The following is a 20,331-nucleotide window of genomic DNA, read 5'->3' on the forward strand; positions in this document are numbered from 1 at the left end:
TGCATGGGATGGGAGAGGGAGAGATGCATGGGATGGGATGGGTGGATGGATAAATAGATGGGGAGTTTGCATGAGATGGAACAGGATGGACAGACAGCTACCTCAGCGATTTCCTTGTACTTGCCATCCATGGAGGTGCGCAGGTCAACAGGGAAGTGCTTCAGGCAATGCAGAGTCCCTGGCAGAGAGTGGGCAGACTGCAGTGATCGAGGCCCCAGCCCACCATGGATCTCTGTGGAAACACAGTTCAGACCAGTCAGCCAGGGAAGGGAGACTGTGGGCTGCACGGCCCAGCGAGCAGCAGACGCCAGCCATCCAAAGGGGCAGACTTTAGCCAGAGTTTAAAAAAAAAAGGGGGGGGGGAAGTGGAGGAAAAATACATTTAACAATAGGGGGGAAAAGAACCAACACCGGAGTTAGCACAGTGGGGATCAGCGAAGAGCGTGTCTGTGTTTGTACAGCATCTGGCACAGTAGGATCCCGGTCACAGCTTCTAAGCACTACTGTAATAATAGATAACCGATAGTGCTACAACACTGCCCAGTTCCCTTTGATCCTTTGCCTGCTGTCACTGCAATCCGGTCTCTTATCGGTGTAATGTGGGCTTCCATTCCCATCACCATGGCATCTGGGCACCTTCCACATCAAATCAATAGCACCAGCGAAGCCCCTAGCAGATGTCATGGAGTCTCTGGCATGCCTCCCTATTTTGGGGTAACAGCTCGGCTGGGGTAAGGATGGGATTTTATTTCTCTGTTTCAGGGTTTGGTTTGGTTTGGTTTGGTTTCTTTGCTGGGGTGGATGGGGGGAGGGGAGGAGGCATTTAGGTCAATGGGGGGTCAATAACAATGGTACTACCCTTCACTTCCTTAGCATTTTCAGGCCTCAATGCACTTCACAGCCACTCAGCGGGCGAGAAAGAGAGAGGGAAGTCTCATCCTCATTTTACAGCTGGGAAAACTGAGGCACGGAGTGACTTGCTCCAGATCACACAGCAAAGGAGAACCCAGGAGGCCTGATTCCTAGTCCCTCACTCTGACCTCCCATGTGAGGCAGCAATTCAGACATCTAAAGCATCCAGGCTGAGGTGTGTGAGTGAGCAACAAAGCACCCAGAAATATCTCAGCACATGCTGTCCCCTGCCCCGTTGTCAGAGGAGCTGGTGCTTTTCCTAAAGCCATTCCCTTCCCTCAGCAGTAAACAGCAGGACGGTTCCAGGGCACTGGATAGCTCAGAGGATTGGCAGTTCAGACACCATGGTAATAGAGGCTATATAAAAACCTAAGACAGAGGGGTAATAGGAGAAGGAGGCTCTCACTGCTGGGCTGCTGCTCCAAATCCAGTCCAGCCTGGCAGGAATGGGACAATGTTATCTTCTAATGGCTGGGTTAGTGGCCAGAATGAAATGGGTGGTGGGTCTTGGCCCAGCCCCTAGGGAGAATAGACGCCCACAGCACATTAACCAGCACTAACCGTCCCCATGCTGACAATGGTCATTTACAGGCTGCAATAGCAATCAGCACCAGGATCGCAGCATCTATTTAACCTCACAGCCTCCTCAAGCTAGTTCAGCGTCGCTCCTGTCTCACAAATGGAGAGCCCGAGGCAGAGGGCCACATTCTCCAGTGCTCCGCTCCCAGTTAGGGACGTCAATACGGGTGAGTGTACTGAGTTCCTGTGAGGGATGGGTCCTTTGGAAACCACTGGCTAGAGCGGAGAGGTGACTGGCCCAAGGTCACACAAGGACTCTGTGGCAGAGGCAGGAATAGGGCCCAGGGCCAGACCACTGCCAAATCCACCAGACCATCTAACATCTCCCAGAGAGGCCAGGAACTGAGCGGCGCACTGAGAGCGAACTCCCCTCTCTTCCCTACAGCTGGTCCCACCAGGTCACAGTTTAGATCTTGTGGAGGAGGAAGCTTGTCTTGTGAGGTCTATTTTGGGCCTACGCCAGACCTTCAGCCCCCAGGGCTGTTGAGCCGGCACTGAGCTCACTGAAAGGGTCTCTGGAGAGAATGCGAGTGTAACAAGAATAACGTGGTCTCTATTCTGCTACCCAGGAGAGGCCCAGGGAGAGAACTCTCTCCTGTCTCAGCCTGTCCGAATGAATATAAACCCAGCGGTCAGCTCACACCAGGGGAAAGCAGGCACAGGACCACAGAGAAACCTGAGGGTCTGTTTTAATGGGTGAACTGGCTAAAACTCCCTGGCCTTGGGATTTCCTGGGAATAGAAGTCACCTCCCCTGAGATAGCACAGCCACCTCTAGCTCCCACTCCACAGGCAGAGAGGACAGTGCAGAGGAAAGCTATACACAATTCCAGACAGGAAGGTTTTCTCACCCATCCCCCTACTCCTAATCTACAGCGCTGTGTTAATTAGCCAGGTGTGCTGTTGCTAGGCAGTGGGATGCTGAGCTCCATCGGCTAATGGGCTGATCTCATGGATCAAACCCTAAATTCCTTGAACATGAAGGTGCCAACAGGCACGCAGCACAGGGAGAAGGAACGGATAATACTAGTGCAGCAGCGGCCAGGTGCTGGCTTCCTCACGTGACTGCTGCCACTTGGGGTTCATCATCACTACCCGCCGTATCGGCAGGTAGCAATCGATTTATCTGGGATCGATATATCGCATCTCGTTAAGACGCGATATATCGATCCCCGAACGCACTCACCGTCAACTCCGGAACTCCACCAGAGCGAGTGGCGGTAGCGCAGTCAATGGGGGAGCTGCGGCCATCGATCCCGTGCCGTCTGGACCCCAGGTAATTCTATCCAAGATACTTCGACTTCAGCTACGCTATTCGTGTAGCTGAAGTTGCGTATCTTGGATCGATTCCCCCCCCCCTCCCCCCGCCAGTGTAGACCAGCCCTTGGAATCACATGCCCACTTGCAAAAGGCAGAAGGACTGTCACACAACAGAGTAAGAAAAACAGCACAGTATCCCCAAGGAAAGGAATGGGAACCCCATCACCTGAGACTGGCCAGAGCCCTACCGGAGAGGCTGTCCCAGGTTCCCCACTGGAGCCTCCTCTTTCTTTCCAATCTCTCACTAGAGGGCCAGACAAGTGGGAGAGAAGTGTATTACTTCTTTTCCACCCTCACCTGAGAGCCTCCTGACTGCTGAGGTGGCTCTGCTATTTTCCCTGTGGCCAGTGAGGTGTAGGTGGGGGGAGCAGGGGACATGAGAGACAGCTACTGTTCTATTCTACCCAGCCCTCAGCTGATCCACTCCAGTACCTGCCTCTGCTCAGAGCTTCCCCAAACAGCAGCACAGAATGACCCTGATTCTCCCCCTGCATAGGACTCTGAAGGGCAGTTATGGAACTGACCAACATCTTGTTAATTTCACTCTGCAGCTGGTAGGCAAAGTTCTGAGCAGGGGCAGAGAAGCTGGAGCCTTCCACCTCTATCTGTGCATCCACGTTCCACTCAAGAGGGGTTTGTTCCATAGCTAGAAGCAAAACACACACACACACACAAAATGAAAGCTTAAATTCTACAGAAGTTGGTTTCTTCTCCAAGCTCTCTGGGGAAACTCCTACTCACGGATGAGGCACGGATTAATTTGCGCTCCAACGCTGCTGGGGAGCTTCTCAAAGGATGTTTAACTGCTAAACAGAGAAGATGGATGGGAGGGAGTTAAGAAAAAAAGTCAACACAATATGCAGAAGTGTGCAGGGAGAGACGCTGCCACTGGGAAGAGATTCCCTCCCATCCCCGCCCCTGTCAAACTGAGGAATCCACACCTACAGCAGGGGGTGCTGTGCTCTGAGGGCAACATCTTTCAGATACAAATTGAAGCTGAAATCCTGGCTGACTGGAGCTCCATTGCCCTTCCCACCTTCTGAGTTTCAACTCTTCTTCATTTCCTGTCCTCAGCAGCTGTGTAACATTGCCCTGCACCGTGAAACAGCTGCTGTGAGCCACCCAAGAGGTGGCTGCATTACAGCGCCGCGGAAGGCGGGGAGCAATTCTAGTGTATACTGCGTGTCAAGTACTATGGGGTCCTTGGGGAAGGAAGGTGCTGCTATTAGCATGCAGGCAATAGCCCACGTCCCCCTTGGCTACTGGCTCACTGTGTCTCACTCTGAAGCCAGGGACACTTCTTACCCCTCTTAACTACCCAGTGGGTTTTGAAACCACTGCACTCATTTAGCAAGTCTGGATGGGGAGACGAGGACCGGTTTAATCCCTTTGAAGTTACTCACCTCCTGAGATCACCGCTCTGGATATAAGTCAGGTCTCATTGGGAAACTAGGCTCTCTCATGCCAAAAGGCTGAGCCCTTAGACACATTAACCCCTTTGTGCCTGGACTCTGCTTCATAACAAGGTTATCACTCAATGGAGGTGTATTTACTGCATGGGGCAGCCCTGACAATGCCCATTTTGGGCTGCCGAAGGGGTTAAATCAGACCTCCAACCCAGAGTGCTCCCTGGGCTTCAGCTGAATGCTGGCCGGGGTGGGTGAGGGGTGTTTGCGAAGGACCCCACTGGAGCTCTCCTTTCAGGCCCCATGGCTAAGCCCTGGCACTGGCTGAAAGGAAAAGCTCCTTTTCCAGCTGTCAATGGCCTCACGTGTCTCCTAATGGTCTCCATGCACCGCGCACACCATCAATTCATTAGGTGAAGCAGTTGGTGCTGGGCAGCCACAACGGGGCCAGCCCCAAGGACAGGGTTCGGCTAATCCAAGCCAATGAGGGCCAGGCTCTCCGGACCCCCAGCAGCCCCTGGCTCTGCCTCCCAGGGCAATGGCAGGTGAACAGTGCCTGCATCAGGCTGCGAGCGCCCACTTGGGAAGCCCAGTGAGAGCAAATGTGTCGTTAGCCAATGAGTGTGCCACTGGGCCAGGTAGGGGCTGCAGCTCAGCAAGCCTCCAGGCAAGGGCCTCCAGATCCACCTGGACTCCCTCAAATCACCACCATCAGTCTTTGGGGATCCCAAATCCTAGTGCAGCCACCTCGCCTGGGAGGCCCTGCAGTGCTGCAGCAGAGCCTAAGCTGTGTCAGCAGCCCAAACTCCTTCCCCCCGCGATGGCTCCAAACACACCTGAATGCTCCTGCACTGCTCCCTCTTCCCTCAGCCAGTCCTGCCCTCTGCAGCTGCATCTCCCCACCCGTGCTCCCCTCTCCCAACCTCCATCGGGGGTGTGTGTGTGAGAGGAGCTGCCTTTGCTGAGCACCTCCAGAGTCCTTCGGCCCTCATGGCTGCGGGGTGCAGGCCTCCCCCAGCCCAGACCTGTTCCACGCAAGAAACGCCCCTGGCTTCCAGCAGCCAATGCTGCTGGGTCTGTCAGCTGCTGCCTGCTCCATCCCCACCCCTTGGGAAGGACAGGCTGCCCCCACCACCCTCCAAAAATAATTGTCCAGCTCCAGAAGCCTGACACCACCCATGCAATGACACTGGTCCCCACATGGGACTTACTGCCCCTGCAAATACCCCACTCCTAGACCCCAGCCCCCCACCCTCGCCCCTTTGCCAATATTGCTGGGTCTGCTAGAAGGGCTTCCTCCCCAGCATCCACGGCACAGTGCTCCCGCATGGCTTCATCTCCCATCCCTCCTCACACCTGGTACCCCCCAAAACCTGCAGGCTCCTCTGCTCAGACGCAACCCAGAGCTGCGACGTCAGGGCCTCTCTGAGCCACTGCTTCCCAACAGAGCATCCCATCGTCTCCTACCTGAGCACAGCTCACGGGGGACAGCCCCAGGGGGCTGATCAGGCGCGGCTGCAGCAAGTGCGGGCCCCAGGGGGAGCCTTGCACAGACGAGGGGCGATAGGCTGGACACGGCTCTGGCCGTGGCTGCTGCCGGCGTTTCACAGCCTCCTCCGTGCAGCTGCAATCCCACAGGATTCCAGCTCTGAAGCCGGCTTGGGCTGTACCAACCGTAGCCACGCGCCGGGGGGCGGAGACCAGAAATATTTCAGCCCCGTACAAGAGGCAGACAAAGCCCTGAGACATCATCTCCTGAGGCTGCGGAAGAACTGGATCATGAACTGGGCACAGAGCCAGCACGCAGGGCCAGGCTCACCCACAAGGTAGCATCAATGCCCAAGGAGCCCTCCTGCCAGTGCCAAGGTTGCTGCCCTGAGCCCACGGCACCAGCTCAGCCCATCTATCACCAGCCCAGCAGCACCCAGCGCCGGAGCATTTGGCTCAGCCTGTGCGGCTCTGTGTCCCCATTTGGCCAAGGCTACCCAGGCGGGAGGGCTGGGTCAGGCCTCGGCCAGAGCCAGGCCTGGCGCACAAGAACATGCTACTCCAGCGCAGACTCACATGCCGGCCTGAGCATCTCTCTTCCAGTGGTGGGTGTGCAACTCACTGCATGATCTGACCCTCAAACCCTACCTGTAGCCAGAGCAAAGAGCCAGGAGTCTTGACTCCCAGCTCCTTTGCTCTGATGCACTAGACCCCACTACTCTCCCTGATGTGGGAGCGGTATCCAGGAGTCCTGGCTCCCAGCCCCCCCACCATTAGACTCCACTCCCCTTCCAAGTCAGAAGAAGGCAAAGTCTGACCTCACTGGCTCTCCCCTGCCCCTGGTGGGCTTGGAGTTACTGAGGGAAGTGGTGGACAAGCCAAGGGCAGGGCTAGGGTGAGGAAGGAGATTAAATCTCACTCTGGTTGGGTGGTTTAATGCTCTCCTTGCAGGGCTGAGGCCCAGCAGCTGAAGGGGGTGGGGGCTACTGCTGGGTGAGCCTAGGGTGACCAGATGTCCTGATTTTATAGGGACAGTCCCGATTTTGGGGTCTTTTTCTTATATAGGCTCCTATTACCCCCCACTCCCATCCCGGTTTTTCACATTTGCTGTCTGGTCACCCTAGGTGAGCCTGGCTACCAGGGCTGGCTCTTGGTGCTGCAGCCCCGGATCAATGAGACACTCACACTGACCTAGAAGGAGCAGCTGCTTCCTCCCTCCCTGTGGAGGGAATGGATGTGCCCAGCCCACACTCCCCATCCCCGAGATGGAAAGCTACAGAGGAGCTAGTGACAGGCCTTTCATTACACAGCTCCGCGCTCACCCACAGCCAGGCTGGACTCCAGCCTAGGGCGGCATCTTCCCTCCCCGATGGCAAGAGGGAGGCCTCAGGGGCGCCCCAATGACACAGCACCCCCCCACTGCCTGCTCCCAGCACCTGGCAACAGCTCCTAAGCCTGGCTGGACCCCCCACCTGTTACAGCCAGGAAAGAATGGAGGCTCAGCTCCGGGGAGCTCAGGCTCAGCTGATGGGAGTCTCAGGTGCTCAGCATTTGGCTCTAATTTAGCATCTGTTGGGCCAAGCAGGGGGCAGGGTATTGGTGAGACATGGCTGGGCTGGGATCAGATGATCCACCCAATATCCAGAGCAAGTAAATATCAGGACAGATTCATCCCTTCGCTCTCTGCACCCTGAGTGGGGTCTGAACGCTCTAGATCAGGCTGCACTTGGCCTCAGGCCCCGCCTTTAGGTATGTCCCTCAAGCATGCCACTGTTGCTTGCTTATTAACAAGACAGCGGGGAGGGGAGGCAGCCAGGGCTGGGAGAGCGGGAGGTGGCAGCCATGCCAAGATACTGCCCTTAGGTCAGGGGACCTGACACCCCTGACAATGACATCAAAATGACATTATCATTTTGTGCGAAAAGATGCTATTAAAATAATACTCTGCCCTTCTCTTAACTACTGCAAGGCTCTCACATGGCTTCATAAACATTCATTCATTGCAGCCTTCACTGGGAGGTAGGCAAGTCACTGAACACATGGGGAAACTGAGGCAGACGTGCCAGAGAGAATGGGCAGCCCTGAGGAAGCACCAGCTGAGATAACCCCAGGCTCAGCACCTGTGAGGTGAGATTAGTGCCTCACATCCTGGCAAACAAGTCTGGCCATCGGCATTGGGGTGCAACAAATGAGTCACAGATGGGAGTTCCCCCTCCCCTCCCCACCCTGGCAGCCACGCCCCAGCTCTAGCCATAGCTTCACAGAACAAACACAGGTCTGGGGGGACCCTGATAGCTGGAAGCGGGTGGCAGCCACTGCTAACACAGCTTCCCCAATGTATTTGGGGTGCCCAGCTGGGGACACCATAAAGGGCCCAGGTGTCCCAGGGAGTGAGCACCGGAGTTGCAGGTGTTTAGCTTTTGTGACAATCAGGCCCTTTTCTGGTGACTGCAGTTGGGCTCCCAGCTCCTGAGGCCCTCCGGACCCAGCACCGCCGTTTGGAGCCCTGGCTGGGACTGCGTCGCTGCAATTGCGGCCTCGGCTCTGCTCCCAGATGGCTGGTTTATTTCCTACTCCATGCAGGGGATTAAAGACAACAGCTTCTGTCCCCAGAGACGGAACAGGCTGGCGCTGAGGAGCAGCCTGCCTGGAGCCTAGCCTCAGGGCCGCAGCGCACCACCAGCAAAGGGGCGTACCACAAATCCTACGCCTCTCTGCTGCACCAGGAGCCCTCGGTTGCCAGCTCCTCCCTCTCACTCCAACCTCGAGCTGAACCCTGCTCCCATTCTCACCCTGTTAGCGTCCTCGAGCCAAATCCATCTCCTTATGAGAGTCACCTTGGGGCACCTTCCAAGCCCTCCTTTCCAGAAGGGTTCCCCTGATGGGAGACGCCCACTCTCCCTCCCCACCCCAGTCCCCCTGCGCTATTCCCCTCTTCCTCTCTCAGCAGATTCTTTCGCTGGCCTCTGGGCCCAGCCGGCAGGGGCTCCAAGCTCCAGAGCGGCTGCTTGCAGCACACACGTAAATCCTCCCCTGCGAAAGAGCATGGGGAAGGAACCCCCTTAAGCAACCCAGCTGCAACCTCCTGCTACAGCCCCTTGCACAAAGTCTGGTTCCTCAAAGGCCGCTCTGCAGTGCTCCGGCTCAGGTAGTCAGAATTATCCCCTTCCTGCCTCCTATCCATGCTACAGTTGACACTGTGCTAGCAACAACCAGGAAGGCTCCATGTATATTTTGCCTTTCTACAGGGTCTTTCAGCCAGTGGTCCCACAGCCATTTACAAAGAAGAGCCAGTGTAGCCATCCCCATGGCACAGACGGGGAAACTGAGGCCCAGAGGAGGGACGTGACTTGCTCAACATCCCAAGATTGAATCCCACCTTGCCTCAGAAAAGGGCTAGAGGGGACAAGGGGGGCAGCTGTGAACTATTGTAGCTTTCACAGCTGGGGATGGGGAGAATATCCAATAATCCCCCCAATCCTAAAAGAACTAAAATCTAGTCCCCTTTCAGGTGCAGTCAGCCGTTGCCCTTAACACCTCTGCTGGCGGCCAGGGCTGTAGCTGCATTTCTACAGTCCAAATCCTATACAGCTAATTACCCCTCCCCTTCCAGACCACTGGACGGCTAGGCCATAGGAAAAAGAACAAGGAGTCTTTGTGGCATCTTAGAGACGAACAAATTTATTTGAGCATAAGTTTTCGTGGGCTAAAAGCCACTTCAACCCACTTATGCTCAAATAAACGTGTTAGTCTGTAAGGTGCCATAAGGACTCCTCGTTCTTTTTGCTGATACAGACTAACACAGCTACCACTCTCAAACCGAGGCCATAGAAGACTATCCTGGAGCAGGGAAGCCTGAGGAGGTCTTTTCCAGCCCTAGAGTCAGTGGAAAAACATTGGCCAAGTAAATGGCTGCAAGCGGAACTGAAGTGTGATCATCAAACTTTCACTGCCCACTTCACAAACAAACCAGGACCTGACCCCAGGTCTTAATGTTCTGTCTCCCTTTGGCAGCATTGCAAGTGACATTGTCAGATAGACTTTTTTTTTCATTTTCCAATTGTTTTCTTCCTCGATAACATCATCATTGGGAGGTAGGCAAGTCACTAAACACATGGGGAAACTGAGGCACAGATGAGCGACTCGCCCAGTCACACCACAAGCCAGTGACAGAGCCGGGAGTCCTGGATTCCAGTTCCTTGTTACTAACTGTTGGGCTGCACTGCCTATGTAGCTACTAACATGCCCTCCTGACAGGGAGAAAAACCTTCTAACACAGAAGCGTAGCAATAGGCCAATCAAGTCAAAAGGCTTATTGTACCAGAGCAAGTTCACCACAGGCCTTTCAGTAGGGTCCCCATGCACCGTGTGTGTAAGATATGAGATTTCCCCACAGGCTGATCTGGGATAGCTAGAATTGCCTGTGATGGGTTTATGGGACACTTGAAAGCATCTCTGCGGCATTCGGGTATCACAGGATGTGACTAGCCCACACCCTATCCACTAGTAGTCACAAGACCATCTGCCCAATTATTCCCACTTCCCTTGTGCCATCATTTATACCAGTGCAACATAAGCATGAATCAGAACAGTAATGTTCTACACCCAGTGTCTGCATGAGCTGTAGGGCAACCAAGAATCAGGTCCCTGGGTTCAACTCCTGGCCCTGCTCCAAACTACCTGTGTGTCCTAGGGTGAATTGCTTCCCCATTCCTCAGTTTCCCTACCGGGAAAACAAGGGAGCAGTGCTACTTGCCTACTATTTGCATAGTGCTTTGAGATCTGCATCTGAGAAGTGGGTAAGTGCTAAACATTCTTATGGCTACAGGATTCAAGTCCCAGAAACCCCAGGACGTCTTCTCATGGGAGCTTCCCATCGGCACCTTTAACCCAAGCTGGCAAGCAGGTAGCTGTGATATTAGCGTGCTCCTGCTCTCGGGAGCCCACGCTTTCTAGAACGCTGGCAGCATCTGATTAACAGTTCCTGGAATAATTACCATCTAGCGGGGTTTGCTTACTGGGAATGCGGCAAAGAATTCTCTACTAATCCAGGCTGTGTCAGTAACCCAATGGCCTTAACCCTTCGTAAAATGCCTTTGCCTAAGGCATTGTACACCTCAAAGGGCAGTCATTGTCCTAGGGGGAGGGCTGGCATCTCTGACCAGTGGGCAACAGTGCAGCTCCCATCCCCTCATACCTGGCCCCCCTAATGTACTCCCTGCTGCATCTTCCCCCACCCCACCCTGCCTCAGATCTCATGCTGGGAAGCAGCAGTGCAGTGAAGGGAGGGGAGGTGATGGAATCTGGCAAGGAGCAATGCTTGCCAGAGATTGCAGTATGGCAGGTGGGTGGCAGGGAAGGGATCTCAGGGGAGCACAGGGAGGAAGCAGGACAAGGAGATGCTCGGCTTGGAGGTGGAGGAGGGTCAGATTTAGGGTCCTGAAGGGTGAATTGGCCCCAAGAAGCCTGTATTTAAGAACAACCACAAATGTGGGGCTAGACCCCACCATCTGCTCATCAGAAACCAGCAGGCTCCCTGGGCCCTGGCTGTGCAGGCCCTGCTCAAACCCACACTTCCCCAGGCTGGGGTGGGCGAAGGGCAGAGTCCAGGCAGCAGGTGACACAGCTCTACTGCTACGTCCTTGGGGAGCAGGGGCCACAGATCCACGCAGCAATGCATGGGAACAAATAGCACCTGGGCACTGACTCTCCGGGAACCCTGCCGGCTAATATCAAATGGGTGCCCCAAGGACCTGGGTCAGTGATCAGCCCTCACCCCATCTTCTCAGTTACCCTGAAGCTCATGTGACTTCTGCCCAAGCCCAGCATCCCTGGGCTGCAGGCCTCAGCTTCACACCGAGGTGTAGCCAAGCTGGAATCCTCTGGGGGTGTGTCTACACTGCAATTGGACACCCAGCTAAAGGGCTGTTTAACTGTAGTGTAGACACAGGACCACTTCACAGGGTCCTAGAGCCCGGGCTCCAGCCCAAGCCTAAACATCTACAATCCAGCAAGCCCGAGTCAGCTGCCTGTCTGCAGGATGCCTCCCACAGCCCATGGGACTCGCAGCACCCACCTCAGCTATCTGCATGAGGCAAAGTGTGTCCTTGGCAGTAGGCTCTCCACAGCGTGAGCAGTGCCCTGTCATTACCAGCTCTGACTCCCGGAACCAGCTGCATCACACAGAGATGCTGATTTCACAGCCTTCCTCATCTCACACCCTAGAGGGATGGTGCAACCCAGTGACTCTTCCTCTGCTGGAATCCTGTCTGCCCTGACCTCCTCCTCCTCTAGTCGGCCTCTCCACTTCCTTGGCCCAGGTGGCTCTGCCTTGCGGGAGCCATGTGGGTTCTGTAACCTGACCTCCCCATAGGAAGGAGCTCACAGCGGGGAATGCAGTGACGTGCCTCACCAAGCACTGTCGAGCTGGGGCCCGCCAGGCAGGTTACTAAGGAGTCTGCTATCCATTTCAGGAATTATAATTGCAGGCAAGAAAAACAAGGTATTGAGCCACATGCAGAATTGCACACCCCTTTATCCCCATGTGTCCAGGGCACACAGCACATACACACACACACACACAGGTTAGCATCAGGGTGTCCATCCGACACAGCCACACAAATACACACTTCCCCAAGTACACAGCATGCTTATCAGCATCAGCTGGGCTTCTAGGCTCTATGGTAACACAGATGATAAATAAATGAATAAGAATAATGTGTCCATGCAACACAGCTCCATGAGTGCACAACACAACACCCACACGCAGATTAGCTAGGTGCATTATGGGCTTTTCCCTCCCCGCCTGCCTCTGACACATCAGGGTACCAGCTGCTTAGATGCTCAGAAACAACAGTGCCCAAGACTGATATAGGACAGTGAATAGATGGCACAGTGGCCAGATCCAGTATTAAGCGGGATTCCATCTAATCTAGTATGGCATTTGCTGTGGGGCACATGCACCCACACCTGACGAGCCGGGTGCACAGCACCCCCAAAGGTGTCAGGGACCCACCCAACATTCACAGCCCCCCTAGAGGTCAAGTTTTGAAGTCTGTGCTTAAGTGGCATGATTCTCACACCACAAGATACAAGCAGCCCCCACTGACTAGAACAGGCATCACTAGTATCCTGTGGCCAGAGAACAGGGCCCCGGGTTACCTGGCCTGCAGAGCTGACATCAAAGCCAGTGACCAGGTCCCCCAAGGCTTGGCATCTCTGCAGCAACCTGCCTTTGCATGCTGGGGGACCTAAAATACAGTGGAGGGAGAATGTTGTGTGGCCCTCAAAGGGGGCTGTGTTCCAGGCCTGGGAGATGACCCCAAATTTTGGTTTGGTCCATGCATTCTGTGCCCACAGATCCATGCCCCCCTCCCCCAGACCAGCTAGGGCACACAGGGACATAACAACATGTGGCTCTTCCACAGCAGCTTTCAGCCCGGGATCTCAAAGCACTCGCTGAAGGCAGGCGAGGAGCATCACCCCATTTCACAAATGGGGAAACAACCACTAACTCATTGGGGGTGGCTCAAAGCTAGGAACGGAAAGAACCGAGGCACCCCAGACCCCAGCTCTAACGATGACAACACACTCCTCCTCAGAGCCAGGCAGGGAACCCAGGCACCCCAGCTCTAACCACTAAAGTCACTGCCTTCTCCTGCTCGCTCCCCCCGCATGCAGTGCCACATGTCCATGGTACACACTCGCGTGCACAGCTCCCGGCCTCACCCTCGCGTGCAAGGCGGGGTGCGGGGGTCCCCTTTTCCTCCCCCCAGCCCGATCCATCCCTTGCCTTTGCCACCGCTGCTCCCCTCCCCGCAGCAGCGCCCCCAGCCAGACGCCCGTGATCACCAGCATCCCGCACATAGGCGCCGCCTGGGCCCACATGGCCACGAGGGGAACCAGCGACCCCCGTCCCCTCAGTCCGCCCGTCCCCGGGGCTCCTGGGCGCGGGGCGAGCGGAGAGCCCCGGCCCCCGCGCGGAACAAAGGCAGCGCCACCCGCGGGCTTGGGGGCCGGCCGGAGCTCACCTGCGGCGGCGGGGGCCTGCAGGCTGCCCCGCTTCTGGAAGGGGTGCTTGCCCCGGGGGGCCGCGGCGCCCGCTGACATTTCGCTTCCGTGCGGCGCCGGGGACTCGGAGCTAAGGAGCCGGCGGCGGCCGGGGGCTCTTCCTGTAGCAGAGTCCCAGAGCTTGCGCGGCCCGCTCGGCCCCTCCCCTGGTTGATGATTGATGCAGCGAGCTCGGGGCTGGACCGAAGTCCCAGGCTGCCTGCCCTGGTGGCAAACCCGCGCGCCTCAGGCCCCGGGGACCGAGAAAGGGCGACCCCCTGCTCCCAGGCGAAGGGGCGGGGAGGTGCATGGGCTGGAGCAATGCATGGATAGAAATGGGGGGGGCACTGGTACTGGAACTAGGGGTGCTGAAGTAGTAATAACAGACACCAAATACAGGGTTTCCATCAGCAGCACCCTTGGGGGGCTCCTCCTAGCTTCCCCAACCAGGCCTGTCTAATCACAGCTGTTTCCAGACCCCCTGAGGCCAGGGGTCCCTGTAGCCCAGTCTCCGGTCTTTGCCAGAAGCCAGGGCCAGCAGCTTCAGAGGAGAGGAGAAAGAACCCTGCAAGGGGCAGTTATGGAATATGGGGGCTCCTGGCACAAGATGGGGCAGACAGACCTGCCTCCCACCCCACCCTGGTGCCTGCCCACCTCCACAAACACATGCCTCAGGGGTGTATCTGTGCCCACAGTGGCACTTACAGGCAGATCTACCCTCTCACCTCTGCATTTAGACAGGGATTGAAGCAGGAGAGGAGCAATCCAGGCCCCCCTGCCAGGGGTCTCCCACAGAACAGGCACCAGGTGATGATCCCATGCTGTGCTGCACAGCATGTTTCCTCTGAGGATCCTGGTGTACTCCACAGCCATTGCGCTTTCCAACCCACCCTGCTAGGCTCCGTTCCCTGGGGAAGCAGAGAGATCACATGCAGCAGTACATCGGTATCAGAGCCAGAATCGGAACCCAGTCGTCCTGCCACCTCCACCCCCTGCGCTAACCACAGAGTCGCACTCCCATCCTGATCTGCAGGACAGGCAAAGATTTACACTGCTTTACGTTCTACTTTCCCCCAAACAGTATTTTCAGAGGGCATCAGTCCTGTCCCACACATTCTGCTCCGAGCAGTGCTAGAACAAGAGTCATGAAAAGGGGATCCACTGTGGAATAGGAACAGCACAGCTGGGACAGGTCCTCCCCACCTGCATTATCATCAGTAAAAAATACTCTGAAAAAGGCAGCATGGCCTAGTGGAGAGAGCACTGGACTAGGAGTTAAATTGCTGACTCTGCTGCTGGGTGACCTTGGGCAACACTTCACCAATTTCTGCCTCAGTCCCCACCCCCACACACACTTTTCCTGTCATATCTATTTAGACCAGAGGTCCCCCAAGTGTGTGGCACACTCCCCTAAGGGGGTGCAGAGGAAAGTCTGGGGGAGTGCAGCGGGACCCGGGTCAGACCCCACAAGGGTACGGGGGCAGTGCCACCTATCCCTTCTCCACCCCCAGCTGTGCTCCAGTCCCGCTCACAGCTGCATCCCCAGCCTCAGTGCAGCTCCATTAATGGCCCTGCACCAGCCCCAAGCCTCACTGCTGGCCACAGGTCCCCACCGCAGCCCAGCTGCAGCTCCGCCCCCAGCCCTAGACCCACCCCCAGCTGCAGCCCCCTTATCTCTGTCCAAGTGGGTGTGGACAGGGGCAAGGAGGGGTGCGATCCTTAAAAGTTTGGGGACCACTGATTTAGACTGTCGGCTCTTTGGGGCAAGCAAGGACTGTCTGTTGCTGTGTGTGTGTGCTGCATCTGGCACCACCTGTGACACAGACATGCCCGGGCAGATATATTACCTCTGGGTCTGACCATCCTCTCGCTATTTCACTGAAGGGGATCGGGTGTCGAGCACTACCTGATTTCTGGGTTATTGCAGGATGTTTGTATGGGAGAAAGTTTTAGAGCATGTAACCTGCAAGGTGCTGGGTTTCAGGCCTGTTGAAATGAAATTTGTCACCTGAGGTGAGGCAGGTCTCAGGGCAAACTCAATCAACAACACTGAGAACAATGGACATCAGGGGAGCCAGCCCTGTGTTTACCCTGGACCAGGTGCAAGCTTGAAGCTTTACAGAGATAAAAGAAGACCCAAGAAATGTCTCTGAACAGGGAACCTCTGGGGGAAGAGACAGTCTGTAACTGTGCTGGAGATGAAGAGCCCCAGTGGTTATCCATTATGGAGGAGACACTCTGCCAGCTGGAGCATCTTATGAAAGGTGGATCTCAGCTTTGTGAACTGAACAAGCACTGAGCATTGGTTAAGGAATACCTTATTCCAGGAAAGGGACTTGTTAGTTGTTAATACATGTGGGCTCTAGACTGCACGTTACCTTTTCCTTTTACCTCATGTGTCCTTTTATTTGAACCTTTAACTCAAGCTCTGTTAAATAAACCCGTTTGGTTCTACACATCTAAGTGCTGTGAGCTAAGGAGAGTACTGAGCTGAGGAGCAGCTGGGGAACCGGGCATCCTGCATCCAAGGAGGCAGTGGATCGATGTGCCTTGCGGGTATCCAGAAGGCAAAGGAATCGGGCTCTCAAGTGTAAAAGAGTGGGATATGTTAATTGCTAGCCCGCTGACAGAGTGGGGCTCAGGGAACCCAGAGCCCACAGCCCACTGCTTGCGGTACCAGTAGACACCAGAACTGGGAGATTTTCCCCTGGTGGGCACAGACAAGGCTCTTACCCCCTGTAAGCAGAGGGCAGTGATTTGCCCCAGACACCTCAGGTCACCCCAAAAAGCGTCACGCTGCCCTCACAGAAATAACAATAAAAGGAAGAATCCGGAGCTCCGTCTAGATGCTGATTCTGGCTCCAGCCTGGGGCTTGGAGATTTCACAACAGCTGGTTGTGTCACCTTTGGCTTGGGGAATTGCCAGTAGCTAGGCTCTGCTCAGCTGCACTAGGAACCTTGGTGCCCCAGGGGGAAATGTTTCTATTTGCACATGTCAGAAACGAAAACCTTCGCAGCCCTTGTGTTAAACCCCGAGCAGGGGTGGAGTCAGGCCAGGGCCTTTGGCTGGAGCAAAAATGGCCTGCGATTTCCAACCAGCTGCAGGAGAATTGCAGATTATTCCCAGCGAAGTGTGATTGAGGAGCAGGAAACGTGACACACAAACCCCTGGGTACTGGGCAGCCCCCTACCCTTGCCCCGGGTGAGAGCCCTGCCCCCCGGCTGCCTGTAATGTCCCTGCACGTTATGCTGCATAGCGTGTGTAGTAAACACCAGCTGTGCCTCCAAAGGGAACCGTTACCGCATGGGTTGAGCTGGATCCAAACCAAGGCGTCAGTGGGATTAACATGCCCCCCCCCCCCGCACAGACCCTTTCCCTGCCCCCGCCTCTCCCCCCAGGGCCCAGGATGTTAGCGCCTCAATTCTTAACCGGGGAGCTGCAGATAACCGGGGGGAGGGGAGGTGGTCAGCGAACAAGCGAGGCGGAAAGACAAAGAGGAACCAAACAATCAGCCTTTGTGCTACAGGAGCCGAGCGCCGGATCTTCCTCCACGGGGGAGCCCGACCGCAGCCCGGCCCCCGCAGCAGCGCCCCCCCCGGGCTGCAAAGCTGCCGCTGGGCTCTGCAACCTATGCGCCCTGCATGGGAGGGGATCGAGCAGCAGCGAGCCCGGTGAGCAGAGAGAGACAGGGAGGGAGGGCGGATCATCTCGTCGATTAAGAGAGGGTGAAGGGGGGCCACCAATGGCAGCTTCAGAGTAACACAGAGCGGAAAGGGAAGAAAAGCGGGGGTGGGGGAGACAGTGATACAGAAGCTCCCAGCCCCCACCCTGCTCTCTCCCAGCCCGGGTACCCCTCGCCCTACCTGAGGCCATGCTGATCCTGCCCTGTCGCTGCCCGGGAGGCAGGAGGCTAGCAGGGGCAGGCTGCCTGGGAAGCAGCGGATGAGCCTCCCACTGCGTGGTGAGAAGAAAGCAGGCTTTGTGTTAAATCTAGGAATGGAGCAAGGCCCGGACTAAATGCTCCTGCTGGTAGAAAATACATGAGACAGGCTGTCCCAGCCAGGGTGCTCTGCCTGCCCTGGAATCCTGCCAGGGGAGGCTCTGGGCTACTGCTGGAGGCCAGTTTACTGCAGGCAGGACCCCCTCCCACCCCTCCAGCTGTAGCTCTGTCTGTGCCTGGAACTTTAGCTCTAATGCTAAGCAGGGGAGCTAAAGGAGAATCTCCATTAGCTATTAGCAGTATAGTGCTTATGACCCCCAGCTGAGCAGTTCTGAATCCATCCAGCAGAGAACAGCGGTGACACACCAGTGAGCTCATTATGCTACAGACATTAATAGCAGGATCTTGCAATTTTCAGCCCCCTCCCCCCATGAGTAATTCTTGGCCTCCCCAAATGCCCCTCCCCTACATCATTGCAGGGCCCTATTCAGAGTTGCCATTCTTCTCTCAGGGGTGACACCACTGTCTTCAGTAGAGTTTCACCAGGCAGTAATTTTGGCCCCCTGTTGTTTAAACCCCTTCATGGACTCACTCCAGCCCACCTCCCAGACCTGGGGCCAGATCCTCAGCTGTGGTAAATGGATGTGACTTCATCAGCATCAATATGACTAGAGCGGCCAAGGCCAGCCCTAGACTAAATGGCACCCCAGGCGAGGAACATCTTACACACACACACTCCTCCGCAGTCTTAGAAGTCATCATACATTATGTGTTAAGCAGGGCAAAAAAAGTAACAGTATTTCTTTTATATTGTTGTGTAGACAGGGGTTTGATAGGGATCTCTGGCATCTCATTAAATATGTCCTTTATTAGTCACTATTTACACCAAGTCTTAAAACACAAGTACACTTTCACAATTGCACAATCAAACAAGGTTCATACAATACCACAGCGGGGCTCTCACTTCATGTCTCTTCATTCTTACATCTCACTGTGGGCTGGCAACACCCTGCCCCTTATCTACCCGTGGTGTTCTAGGAGGTTCAAGGAAAATGTAGTTCTCGAAGTCTGGAAGGTTCCATGAGATTCTACATTCTAGGAGGTTAGTGACAAATGACTCCACCTATGGAACACCTGAAACATGTCACCTCAAACCTTCTCTTTTCCCTTTTGTCGCTAAAAACAAAATCAGCCGCCCGAGCCCAGCACCCCCTGGGTTGCCTGCCCCTAAATCCAAGCTCCTCCTCTCTCCTACTCCTGTGCTGGCCCCTCTCCTCTCTATGCTCCCATACAGTGTCCCCAGCACCGATTCAAGAGTCTCCACTTCTGCAGCTAACTGTCACCTGGAGCAAGAGCCATCTGGACTCTGCTCTGCAGCTCCTGGCCCTGTCTCTGCACTGGGTTCATTTCAGATCTTCACTGGACACATCTTTTCTGCCCCCCCCCCCATTTCCTGTTACTGATCAACAAGAAAGTTGAGGTTCTGGGGGGGGGGGGATAAATAAACAATAAAAAGTCCTGCCCCCCAGAGCCGGCTTTAGGACCTGCAGGGCCCGATTCAAATACCCGGCGGCGGTCCGGGTCTTCGGCAGCACTTTGGCGGCAGGGGGTCCGCTCCACGTCTTCCGTGGCACTAAAGGACCCCCTGCCGCCGAAATGCCGCCGAAGACCCCAGAGCGGACCGCCGCTGGGTGAGCCTAAGGCGCGGTGCCCTCTTACCTGCGGGGCCCGATTCCGGGGAATCGCGGGAATCGGCCTAAAGCTGGCCCTGCTGCCCCCTCACCCGCAGAATCCATTTCCAGCTATTCTTTGGTTTCTCCTGCTTTCGGCTAGAGCTGCTGAGCAGAGATGCAGAGGGCGTTGGGGGACAGTAACGGGCATAGTCTGTATGTGACAGGGAGTGATCATCTGGTAGCAGAGGGGAGAGCATGTGTTGGGAGCAAGGAGGCTGGCAAGGATGAGGAGGTGAGTGGGGAAGGGAGGAAGCAGTGATGAAGGGAAGGGGTTGGCTCCCCCTCCTGGCCGTGGATCCAGGGTGCGGGCTCTGCATTCAGTGCCCCCAGGTAATCCCAGGCACCAGCCTCTTGCACCCGTTGAGTCACTCCCACTGGGACCCAAATCCCAGGGCCAGCACCACATACCGAGTTCCACCGTGTCCAGGATCTGCCCCCAGGGACTGCGCAGGGGTAGGGGTGGGGAGGAGATGGAGACCAGCTTACTTTGAGCTCCTCCCCTCAGCCAGCTCTGGAGGGGGTTGAGGGGGGGCAGAGTGAAGCCCTACACCTCTCCTGCCCCAGCAGCTGAACCCATGCGGCTGTTCCCATTCAGCTCCAAGGAGGCAACCACAGATCTCCCTCCCTGCAGTGTGGCTATTGTGGGTACTGGGATGGGCGGGCCGAGGCCTGCCCAGAACTAATGCTCTGTCTGCCCCCTTGGCGGAGGACGAGGAACCCCTGAACCCAGGCCACAAATGAATTTGTGGTGCAACAAATGAAAAACCAGGACTGGGAGCAGGGTCAAAGGTTAAAAATCAGGGCCCCAGAAGAGGGTACCAAGCAGAGAACCCCGAGAGCGCCCACCACTGCTCAAAGGTGTCAGTGGATGCCTCCCAGAAGAGGCATGATTGGACAAGGGCCC

General features: G+C 55.9%; 1 protein-coding gene across 5 annotated transcripts in view; it reads right to left on the bottom strand.

The window, feature by feature from the left end:
- Window positions 1-17,842, bottom strand: part of AMPD2 (adenosine monophosphate deaminase 2) — a 40,627-nt gene extending 22,785 nt beyond the window's left edge. The window contains exons 1-3 of one of the 5 annotated variants that reach the window (XM_034767782.1): window positions 17,618-17,842; window positions 14,479-14,661; window positions 102-232 (exon numbers count right to left, since the gene is read on the bottom strand). In XM_034767782.1, coding sequence (XP_034623673.1) covers window positions 102-232; window positions 14,479-14,626 — 279 coding nt within the window. In that variant the 5' untranslated portion in view covers window positions 14,627-14,661; window positions 17,618-17,842. Of the gene's footprint in view, window positions 1-101; window positions 233-5,683; window positions 5,815-13,734; window positions 13,921-14,478; window positions 14,662-17,617 lie in introns of those variants that run through there. The other 4 variants (XM_034767780.1, XM_034767783.1, XM_034767781.1 and 1 more) reach the window with 4 other exon arrangements.
- Window positions 17,843-20,331: the final 2,489 nt, after the last annotated feature.

This window comes from Trachemys scripta, chromosome 4 (assembly GCF_013100865.1).
Source record: "Trachemys scripta elegans isolate TJP31775 chromosome 4, CAS_Tse_1.0, whole genome shotgun sequence".
In the NCBI taxonomy this organism is placed as follows: Eukaryota; Metazoa; Chordata; order Testudines; family Emydidae; genus Trachemys; species Trachemys scripta.